Raw genomic sequence first — 12,261 nt, 5'->3', positions numbered from 1 at the left:
ATGCAGGAGAGACAGAAAAGGAAAGGGAGGAGGAAGAGTGATGATATTATTAAAAGAGGATATTGTTGAGGAAGTGGAATATGGTGATAGGATGGCAGAAACTTTGAGTGCTGGGATTAAGATCAAAGGAAGTGAAAAAAGGAAATTTATTGTGATGTACATGCCATCAAAAACTAATGCATGGAAAACCAATAGATATAAAACTATGCAACTATAAACAAGAAATAGCATAGAGGAAATGATAAGAAAAAGTGATAAAGTGCTGTTAGTAGGTGACTTCGACACTAAAAGGAATTAACTGGGAGAAGATGGAAGTGAAAGAAAATGTTGGGTCATGGAGCGAAGAACTTATGCATACCATGATGGTGAATACAGTGAGACAGTGGGTGAACGAACCTACAAGATGCAAAGGAGAACCATCACAGTTGGACTTAATGTTTACAAAAATCCCAAAAAGTAGACCAAGTATACATTGTTTAAGTCCAATGGGAAGAAGTGATCATGTAACAATAGAGATAGTACTACAGGAGGAAACAGTGTTGCACAGGAATGAACAGTTTATAAATGGAAGACAGAACTATCTAAGGCAAACTTTGCAGAGCTTAATAAATTTTATGGAAAAATTAATTGGAAAGAGATATTTGAAGGTTAAATAGTGCAAGAAAAATATGAGATATACTTGAGCAAGTATAGAGAGGGGGTGCAACAGTTTATGCCAAGTTATAAAATGAAAATTAGGAAGCATGAATGGTAAAATGCTAGGTATGTAAAAGCAAAAAAGAATAAGGACAGGGCATGGAGGAAAATGATGAGAAAACTGAACAAAAATACTAAGAAAGAATACAGCTTTAAAGGCAAGGAATGAATTTGGTATAATAGAAAGAGAAGGAGAAAGAAATTTTGAAAGTGACATAGTAAGAAAATGCAAGGAAGATTTGTAAATAAAAAAAATTAAACATGGGCATGACATAAACAAGTTAAAAAAGAGAAGGAAGAATTTATGAAACTACTGAGGAGATGAGTGAACTAATGATTCAGAGTTTTCAACATGTATTTACAAAGGAAACTGATTTTGCGGCACCAAAAGTGTTATCACAGAATGAGGGAATACAGGTAAGAAGATAAGAAATCAAGAAACTGCTGGAATAGCTTGATGTTAGAAAGGCTATGGGACAAGATCAAGTAAATGGATTGATATTAAAAGAATGCAGACAACAAATGGAGGAACCCATATGGGATATAATCAACAGCTTGTTGAAAGAAGGAAAAGTACCAAGGGAATGGAAAAGAGATAACACAGTCCCAATGGAGAAGGGGGAAGTAAAATGGAACCATTAAATTTCAGACCAGTGTCACTAACAAGTATTGTAAGCAAGCTCTGTAAAAAAGTAATTAAAGATAGATGGGTGCAATATTTAAAAGATGAAAAGATAATTACAGAGAATCAATTTGGATTCAGGAAAGGGAGATCCTGTGTCACAAATCTACTGAGATTTTATTATACAAGAGTAATAGATGGAGTGCAAGAGAGGGACAGATGGGTTGATGTGGTATACTAAAGGGAGCAACATTGAGATGGATGAAAGATTATTTTACAAGGGAGGGAAATGATAACAGTAATCAGAGACACTAATTCAAGTTGGCGCAAAGTGACAAGTGGGGTACTGCAAGGATCTGTGTTGGCACCTATTATGTTTCAAATATATCTAAATGATATGACAGAGGATCTAAATAGTTATATAAACCTTTTTGCTAATGCAAAAATAATTAAAATAATAAAGGATGAAAATGACTACAAGGAGTTACAAAAGGATGTTGACGAGATACACGCATAGAACCAAAGATAGAAACTAGAATTTGATGGCAGAAAATGACACATGTTGGAAATAGGAAAAAGTAAAAAGAGACCTTCATGGTATTGCAAAATGGGAAGAGAAATAATGATGAAAAGTAATGAAGAAAAAGATTTGGGAGTAATGATTCAGAACACAGTATCACCTGAAAGGCACATAAACAGAGTATTCTGCTCTACATACAATTTGTTAACAAACATTAGGGTGATGTTTAACTATTTAGATAGAGAAATTATGAAGAAAATTATAAAAAAGCAAGATACATCCTAAATTGGAATATGCAGCAGTAGTGTGAGCTCCATGTAGAAAAAAATATACGGAAACTGGAAAGAATAGAGAGGATGGCAACAAAGATGGTGCCAGAATTGAAACACTTAAATTATGAAGAAAGACTTGAAGAGATTGGATTACCAACACTACAAGAGAGAAGAAAAAGAGGAGACCTGATAACAATGTACAAATTAGTAAACAATATAGAAAAAATAGACAGAAATGACTTGGTACCACAGATGAAAGAGGGAGAGAGACAGATGAGGGAACATGGGAAAAAAATAAAGAAGAGTGGATGTTCGAGCAACATCAAGAAATGCAGTTTCCTGTATAGAACTATTGAAATCTGGAATGATTTGAAAGAAGAGGTGGTTGTGGCAAACAGTGTACACATGTTTAAAGAGAAACTGGATAAATATAGTTATGAAGACAGGAGAAAATGTGCCTTAGCTTGTGCCCTGTACAATACAACTAGATAGATACACACACACACACACACACAGACACACACACACACACTCTAGAAAAACATGATATAATAACAGAAAAGCAGTATGGCTTTAGACAAAAGCGATCATGTTTAACCAATTTGATGAGCTATTCAAGAGTGACTGATATAACACAAGATAGGGATGGATGGGTATACTGGGTGTATTTAGATCTAAAATAGCTTTGGACAAAGCTCCCCACAGCAGGCTACTATGCAAGTTAGAAAATATAGGAGGATTAAATGGAAAAATAAAAAAAACTGGATGGAAAGTTACTTAAAAGGAAGAGAAATGAGGACAGTAGTAAAAAATGTAAAATCAAAATAGAGAAAAGTAGATAGTGGAGAGTATCACAAGTATCAGTGCTGGCACCAGTACTTTTTCTGATCTACATAAATTATGTGCTTGAATTACTAAAGAGTTACATGAGTTTGTTTGTAGACAATGCAAAATTACAAAGACATATATGAAACAACAAAGGCTGTGAAATTCTTCAAGATGACTTGAATAAAATCTGGGAATGGAGTAAAAAATGGGAGTTGGAATTTAATGTGAAAAAATGTCATGTAATGGAAATGGAAAAAAGTGAAAAGAGACCAAAATGGCCATATAAAATGGGAAATGAAGAAATAATAAAAGTATAAGAAGAGAAAGATCTGGGAGTGATAATACAAAATAGTCAGCAGTCAGAAAAGCATGTAGAAAAGATATTCAGAGATGCATATAAAATGTTGAGAAATATTCTACAACATGGATAAAGATCTTGGAGATTTCAATGTTCACCACCAGCTTTGGCTTTCCTCTCCCTTCACTGACCATCCTGGTGAACGAGCCTTCAACTTTGCTATCCTCTACAACCTAGAGCAATAGGTACAACACCCTACTCGTATTCCTGACCGTCTTGGAGATATGCCCAACATTCTTGACCTTTTCCTGACCTCTAATCCTTCTGCTTATGCTGTCACCCTCTCTTCTCTGTTGGGCTCCTCCAATCACAATCTCATATCTGTATCTTGTCCTATTGCTCCAATCCCTCCTCAGGGTCCCCCCTAAGCAAAGGTGCCTCTGGCATTTTACCTCTGGTAGTTGGGGGGACCTGAGGAGGCATTTTGCTGATTTTCCTTGGAATGACTACCGCTTCCATGTCAGAGATGTGTCTTTCTGTGCCGAGCGCATAACAAAGGTGATAGTGTCTGGCATGGAGGCGTACATTCCTCACTCTTTTTCTCGACCTAAACCTTCCAAACCTTGATTTAACACAGCTTGTTCTCGTGCTATACATGATAGAGAGGTAGCCCACAAAAGGTACTTAAGCTTTCCATCACCAGAATCACATGCACTTTATATTTCTGTCTAGAACCATGCCAAGTCTGTTCTCCAACTAGCCAAAAACTCCTTCATTAAAAGAAAGTATCAAAATCTTTCAAGATCTAACTCCCCTCGTGACTTTTGGCATCTAGCCAAAAATATCTTCAATAACTTTGCTTCTTCTTCTTCTTTCCTTCCTTTACTTCAACCAGATGGCACCACTGCTATCACATCTATCTCTAAAGCTGAACTCTTCACTCAAACCTTTGCTGAAAACTCTACCTTGGATGATTCAGAGCTTGTTCCTCCCTCTTTTCTACCCTCTGACTACTTCATGCTACTTATTAAAATTCTTCACAATGATGTTTTCCATGCCCTCACTGGCCTAAACCCTCAGAAGAATTATGGATCTGATGGGGTCCCTCCTATTTTTCTCTGAAACTGTCCCTCTGTTCTTGCACCTTGCCTAGTCAAGCTCTTTCAACTGTCTGTCTGTCAACATCTACATTTCCTACTTGCTGGAAGTTTACCTACATTCAGCCTGTTCCTAAAAAGGATGACTGTTCTAATCCCTGAAACTATCATCCTATTGCTTTAATTTCCTGCCTATCTAAAGTTTTTGAATCTATCCTCAACAGGAAGATTCTTAAATATCTATTACTTAACAACCTTCTATCTGATCACCAGTATGGGTTCCGTCAAGGCCGCTCTACCGGTGATCTTCTGACTTTCCTTACTGAGTCTTGGTCATCCTCTTTTAGAGATTTTGGTGAAACTTTTGCTGTTGTCTTGGACATATCAAAAGCTTTTGATAGAGTCTGGCACAAAGCTTTGATTTCCAAACTACCCTCCTACAGCTTCTATCCTTTTTCTCTGCAACTTCATCTCAAGTTTCCTTTCTGACTGTTCTATTGCTGCTGTGGTAGACAGTCACTATTCTTCTCCTAAATCTGTTAATAGTGAATTGTTCATGTTGACAAGTAGTTGGGTTTAGGAAGGGGGATAAAAACCCAGGGAGGAGTTAGGATTCTTTTAATCTCAAACGTTTCGGCTGAATAGCCATCCTCAGAGAGACTGGGAGAGAGGCCATCCTCAGAGAGAGGCAGTCTCTCTGAGGATGGCTATTCAGCCGAAACCTTAGAGATTAAAAGAATCCTAGCTCCTCCCTGGGTTTTTATCCCCCTTCCTAAACCCATCTATTAATAGTGGTGTTCCTCAGAGTTCTGTCCTGTCACCCACTCTCTTCTTATTATTCATCAATGACTTTCTAAACCAAGCTTCTTGTCCTATCCACTCCAATGCTGATGATACCACCCTTCCCTTTTCCATGTCTTTTCATAGACATCCAACACTTCAGGAAGTAAACATTTCAGGCAGGGAAACCACAGAACACCTGACTTCTGATCTTTCTAAAATTTCTGATTGGGGCAGAGCAAACTTGGTATTGTTCAATGCTCAAAAACTCAATTCCTCCATCTATCAACTTGATACAACGTTCCAGACAACTATCCCTTCTTCTTCTATAACACTCAACTGTCCCCCTCTTCTACACTGAACATCCTTGGTCTGTCCTTTACTTATAATCTGAACTGGAAACTTCACATCTCATCCCTAGCTAAAACAGCTTTTATGAAGCTAGGCATTCTGAGACGTCTCCACCAGTTTTTCTCACACCCCCAGCTGCTAACTCTGCACAAGGGCCTTATCCATCCATGTATGGAGTATGCTTCACATGTCTAGGGGGGCTTCCACTCATACTGCTCTTCTAGACAGGCTGGAATCAAAAGCTCTTCGTCTCATCAACTCCTCTCTTCTAACTGACTGTTTTCAGCCTCTCTCTCATCACCGCAGTGTAGCATCTCTAGCTGTCTTCTACCACTATTTTCATGCTAACTGCTCTTCTAATCTTGCTAACTGCATGTCTCTCCTCCTCCATCAGCCTCACTGCACAAGACTTTCTTCTTTCTGTCACCCCTATTCTGTCCACCTCTCTTCCACTCATACCACTTTTCTAGACAGTGTGAAATCAAAAGCTTTTCATCTCATCAACTCCTCTCCTACAACTGACTGTCTTCAGCCTCTCTCTCATCTCTGCAGTGTTGCATCTCTAGCTGTCTTCTAACACTATTTTCATGCTAACTGCTCTTCTGATCTTGCTAACTGCATGCCTCTCGTCCTCCTGCAACCTCACTGCACAAGACTTTCTTCCTTCTCTTACCCCTATTATGTCCACCTCTCTAATGCAAGAGTTAAGCAGTATTCTCAATCATTCATCCCTTTCTCTGGTAAACTCAGGAACTCCCTGCCAGCTTCTCTATTTCTACCTTCCTGACTTGAATTCTTTCAAGAGGGAGGTTTCAAGACACTTATCCTTCAATTTTTGACAACTGCTTTGGACTCTCTTGTGGGACTGACATCTCAGTGGGTCTTTTTTTTTTTTGGCCAGTGTCCCTCCTACATAAAAAAATAATTAGACCGAAGCTAGAATATGCTGAATCAGTGTGGTCTTCTCACAAAAAGAAACATGTCAAAAAAAATAGAAAGTATACAAAGGATGGCAACAAAGATGGTTCCAGAACTGGAAGAATTAACATATGAGGACAGGTTAAAGGAAATGAATCTGCCAACATTGGAATAAAGAAGAGAAAGGGGAGACTTGATACTGATTTATGAATGTGGAATAGAGTGGAAGAAATAGATCATGAGAAACTGCTAAGAGAAGTAGGAAATAGCAGATACACATGAGGACACAGCAAAAAACTAAGTGAAGGAAGATGCTTGAGTAACATAAAGAAATATTGTTTCCCACAGAGATATATAGAAGTTTGGAACAAGTTAAGGGAGGAGGTAGTACCAGTAATGAGTGTGCACAACTTTAAGGAAAAACTGGACAAGTGTAGACATGGAGACAGGACCACAGGAGCGTAGCTCAGGTCCTGTAAATTACAACTAGGTAAATATACACACACACATTGTGGTCGTGGTGCAGACAAAATGTGTCTCAGGAGATCACAGAGTGCACTATTCTGCAACCTCACATGTGTGATCTACTGCAGTGTTCTTGCCTAGGATGTGTTGTATGGTGGGAGGGGGGCTACTTTAGAGCATACTGTCCAGAAATAACAGAAAAAAAAAGATTACTGATGAAAAATCTGAAGTGGGGACAGTGGTCAGCTGACCTGATGTAAACAAAGATGGCACAGTAGCAACTTTGGTAGGTAGATCTAGTGGCCATTGTTTTCTAGTTGTTTGGCTTGGCAATTTTAAGCGAATGGTCTTGCAGCTTGTTCCTAATGATCTAAAAAAATGGTGTTGGTGGTATATCCTCAAATCCTTTGATTACTGTATTTGCTGGTGTATTAGATGCACCTCTGCATAAGATGCATACCTGTTTTACAAGGATGTTTTGTGGAAAAAAGTTTTATTATGTTTAATCATAAAGTTATGGAAAAAAAATGTAGTGTGTGTGTGTGTGTGTGTGTGTGTGTGTGTGTGAGGGCCACTGGCCTAGGGCAACAAAAATCTTTTAATATAAAGAAAAGCCCTCTTAATCCCAGGCATTCTGTGTCTTCCCTGTATGTGTGTGTGTGTGTGTGTGTGTGTGTGAGTGAGAGAGAGAGAGAGAGAGAGAGAGAGAGAGAGAGAGAGAGAGAGAGAGAGAGAGAGAGAGAGAGAGAGAGAGAGAGAGAGAGAGGATAAGAACTATCCTGAGTGTTGCTAAGTTGAATGAAACTGATTGAGAATGAAAATGGATGGAGGGATCATAAATGCAAAGGAAATGGATAGAGGAAAAATGAAAAGGAGTAGGGGACAGAAAAAGAGAATACTTATTTCTCAATACTTCCTCTCTCCCTCTAATTCTTCACTCATTCCTCACCCTTGCTGCTTTTATTCATTCTTTCTACTTTCTCCCCATCATCTCATCCTTTTCCTTCACCCTTCATCCATTTTCTTACCCCATGTACTGTCCTTCCCTGGTTATGTCCATTCCTCCCCTTTTTCCTTTTCCCTTCCTCTCTCTTTCGTCTTGTCACAAATCTCTCTCACTGTCACCTCCCCAACCCCTTATCTGTCAGAGGGAGAGGAAGGTAGGAAAGGGGGAGAGAGAGAGGGCAGATGGATGGAGGGAGAGAATGGGGAGGGAAGGAGAGAAGGGAGAGGAGAGCAGGGAATGGGGAGGGAAGGAGAGAAGGGAGAGGAGGGCAGGGAAGGGGGAGAGGAGGAGGGCAGGGAAGGAGGGAATGGAGAGAAGGGCAGGAAGGGGGGAGGGAAGGAAAAAAGGGAGAGGAGGGCAGGTAAAGTGGAGAAGGGAGGAGAGAGAGAGAGAGAGAGAGAGAGAGAGAGAGAGAGAGAGAGAGAGAGAGAGAGAGAGAGAGAGAGAGAGAGAGAGAGAGAGAGAATTTTATTATTGGTAACAATATTTGTGCATAGTGTACTGTTGCTTTAACTCCACACCTATAGGCCTAGGCATCTGTATTACAGCCACATTAAATGCAGGTAATTATTAGATACTTTTCAAGAAAGAAGTGCATCTGATGTGCTGGTATTTACAATATTTTGAATGTTTCTATCATGTCTCCCCTCTTTCTTCTTTCCTGGAGTGTTTGGAGGCCTAACTGTTGTCATCTGCTTTTGTAGGGCAGGTCTTTAATCTCCAGTATAAGTCTAGTAGGTCACCTTTGGACCCTCTCTAGGGTGGTAATGTCCTTTGTTAGGTAAGGTGACCAACACTGAACACCATCGTCCAGGATTGGGCTGAAAAAGGAGAAATATAGTAGTACCAGTATGTCTTTGTTTAGTACTGCGAAGTTGCTCTTGATGATTCCGAGACAGCTGTTTGCTTGGGCTGCTACCTTGTTTACATGTGCTGATTTTTTTCAGATTGCTGGAGACCAGAATGTGTAGGTTCTTTTCCTGTGTTGTTTTACAGTCTTCCATGCAATTATTACATCCAACATGTATTGTTGCACATTTTTCTACCTTAAATGTAAGCAGCCATTTGTTACTCCATTAATCTAGTTGCTTCATGTCTTGTCAAAGAACCTCAACATCTGTGTCATCCCTAATAGTGGTATAGATTCTGTTATCATTTGCAAAGAGGCTAGCTGTTGTTTTTAGATTGTAATCAAGATCATTATTAAATGCCAGGAAGAGGACTGGACCCAGCACCAATTGTTGGGCACTCAATTTAGTATGGGTAATCAGTCTGAGTATGAGCCACGTATTACCACTCAATTGAACCTCTCTGAAAGAAAGCTGTTTATCTATTTCTATGTGTCTCCTCCAATGCCAAGCGCCTCCAGTTTGGATAGTAATCTTTGGTGGAGAATGCGATCAAAGGCTTTTTCACACTCCAAGTAATTGATGTAAACACAGTTCCCATTGTTCACAGCATTGCTTAAGTCATCTAAGTAGCATAACATTGGTGAGACAGCTCCTTCTACTCCTGAAGCCATGTTGAGCATCTGTGATCAAGTTGTTTTCGTTAAGGTGCCCAACTATTTCCTTGTGCACAATGCCTTCCTAGAGGTGTTAGTGAGACCGGTCAATAGTTCACTGGTTCTGTTATGTTGCCTTTCTTGTAGATGGGTGAGATGTTGGCTCTCCTCCAATCACTCGGCACATCTCTTGTCTCCAAAGAGTCCCAAAATATGTCCAAAAGAAAGTCGCAAAGCACCATATTTGACGGCTTATAAGATGCATGGGCAGGCGCATGGCATTGAAAAAAAAAAGAATAAATAAGCAGGTTTAAGCTCTAAATATGAAGTGAAGGGTTTCTCCTGACATTTGAAACCCTCTCATATGTTCTGTTCAGATCCTTATTGGATACCAATATTGTACATTTAAAAACTTTAATATTTGTTAGGACCTACCAACACTGGTTCTTAGACCAATCCTGCTGTGAGATGCAAACAAATATGGCATAGGCAGTGACATTGTCAGACCCTGGAGGGATAATAATTTTTTATCATCATTCTACATGTAATTCTAGTTGTAATATCTTAGTACATATTCGAAGCATAAAGATGTGTGAAAATAGATTTACCTTATTCTCTACTTATTTTTATTTGAAATATTCAGTACAAACCATCACCATGAACCGCCCAACCTCATGATGCTCTTTTCACTTATAAAATCTTTTGTTTTGTTAGGCAGTAAGCTATTTTCTAAAAAAGAAATTGTTTCTCATTAGCTTCAAGTTTTGTTGAACATGTACGCAAAGTAAGAATGTGAAAAGATAGGTGCAGTTTCAGTTGTATGAAGGTGTCTTACCTTAAGGAATAATGGCATCATACCAAGGAACACAGTGAATCTTGTGCGTGTTGCCAGGTTTGATGTGTAACCAACTGTGATTTTTTTTGGTACATGCAATGTAAGCATCATCACTTAATTTCTTCCCGACTGGTGTTATTTTATGTAAATTACCAGTTAGTACGACCTGTATACATTGTTACCTTGTAAAAAAGAGTTGTTATTGTGGAGTAGAAGCGATGCAAAGATGTTTGGGATTTGATTTAAGGGCCATTGTTGCCACAGATTTACCACCAGCCACTGCCCCAAAGCTGAACCTTGACCTTAAGACACAGGCTCATTTTCTGAGACTTTTTTGGAGGGAAAAAAGGCGCATCTTATAAGCCATCAAATACAGTATTTTCATGACCTTGTAGTGAATCAGAGCAAGGTGGGTGGCTGGGTGGTATGTCACCCCCATCCTATCTCCTATCATCCCCTCCTCTTCTTTGTCATGTGACTCCCCAACATCCAGTGAGAGGCACACACGGGCCTGTGTGGCATGGCGTCCCTCCTTTGTCTAGTTGGCTGTTTACAGGCAGATGGTGCAGACATGACAAGCAAGGAGAGAGCATTGGTATGGAATAGGGCTATATTTACCTGTTTAGAGGGCGCTTGGTAGTTAATATTGCATGTGAGTTAGCAGCAGCACTGCCTGTCAATTTAAGTAGGTAACACACCAGTCATAAGGTTTCAACTGAGTGTGATATGTCAGCTTAGACTCATGGTGACAAATCCCCTCGCCCATCCTGTCTGTTGTCATGTGTTTGGTGTATCATCTTTTTTTGTGCTGTTAAGTGCTACTAGCTTCATAGTTCTTTTAAGAGCTTTGGACAGAGAAGATTATAGTTTCTCTGCTGTGCAGTAACTTATATTCCCTCCCTGGGCAATATGCTGTTGGGGTGATTTTGTCCATCTTTTGGGAATCTGTAAATGGTACTGCTCAGGAGGAAGAGATGATATTCTATGAGCATGGATGGATTTGTTTGTCATTTCGTGAGGGCAATAGCTCATAGAATATTACAATCCTCAGAAGCACTTGTTCCTTGTTGTAACTCTACCTCTTCTCCAGCACGTTGGAGTTGTTTGGCAGTTGCAATATTCCCTTATCTGTAGGAAATGAAACCAGTTGGCAACCTCATTTATTTAACTCACCACAGGAGACTAGAAGGACCCTGCAAAGGTGACTTTGAGCCCTGCACTAAACTACTAAGTTGATAGTTTATGGAGGTTGACCCAAGGTAGTGGCAGCTGTGAGAGGGGCTGAGCCTTTTGTTGCAACAATGTATTTGATGGTTACAGGAGGCCAGTGGGACCCTGTAAACACATGTGTGGGCCCTGCACTAGCCTATGCAGGAGGTAGGTTAGGGAAGCTGATCCAAGTTAGTGGCAGCTGTGAGAGGGGCAGAATCTGTGTCATAACAATACAGTGGTACATGACTTACGAGTGCCCTAACTTACAAATTTTTTGAGATACAAGCTATTGCTTAGTTGATTTTTTAGTTTGAATTGCAAGTCAAAATCTGAGATATGAGGGAGCTTCAGATATGCCACCACTAGTTGACACAGAAAATGCCACATCTGTCCAGCATTCCTCATCTCATTCATTCACTTCACATGTTTTTATATAACATTTATTATTTATAAATGCATTTTCCTTACAGTAAAGCCGCAATATAACAAACACATATAGGGAGAGAAGGAGAGAAATAGAGATAAGTGACCTTGACAATGGCTGATACAATCCTCTCTCTCTCTCTCTCTCTCTCTCTCTCTCTCTCTCTCTCTCTCTCTCTCTCTCTCTCTCTCTCTCTCTCTCTCTCTCTCTCTCTCTCTCTCTCTCTCTCTCTCTCTCTCTCTCTCTCTCTCTCTCTCTCTCTCTCTCTCTCTCTCTCACAGATAAGTTAACACACACACACACACACACACACACACACACACACACACACAGAGAAGGGACACAAGGAAAACTATTAGACTGGATGAAAGACTTTTTAAATGATAGAACAATGAGAGTGATACTCAGAGACAAGAGTTTCATTTGGAAAGAA

The 12,261-nt window shown here is 39.7% G+C and overlaps 1 protein-coding gene across 1 annotated transcript in view; it reads left to right on the top strand.

The window, feature by feature from the left end:
- Positions 1-11,968, top strand: part of LOC135108109 (natural resistance-associated macrophage protein 2-like) — a 134,044-nt gene extending 122,076 nt beyond the window's left edge. The window contains exon 12 of the mRNA XM_064018788.1: positions 9,505-11,968. Coding sequence (XP_063874858.1) covers positions 9,505-9,615 — 111 coding nt within the window. The 3' untranslated portion in view covers positions 9,616-11,968. The remainder of the gene's footprint in view (positions 1-9,504) is intronic.
- Positions 11,969-12,261: the final 293 nt, after the last annotated feature.

This window comes from Scylla paramamosain, chromosome 16 (genome assembly GCF_035594125.1).
Source record: "Scylla paramamosain isolate STU-SP2022 chromosome 16, ASM3559412v1, whole genome shotgun sequence".
NCBI lineage: Eukaryota > Metazoa > Arthropoda > Malacostraca > Decapoda > Portunidae > Scylla > Scylla paramamosain.
This window is presented reverse-complemented; position numbering and strand designations above follow the sequence as displayed.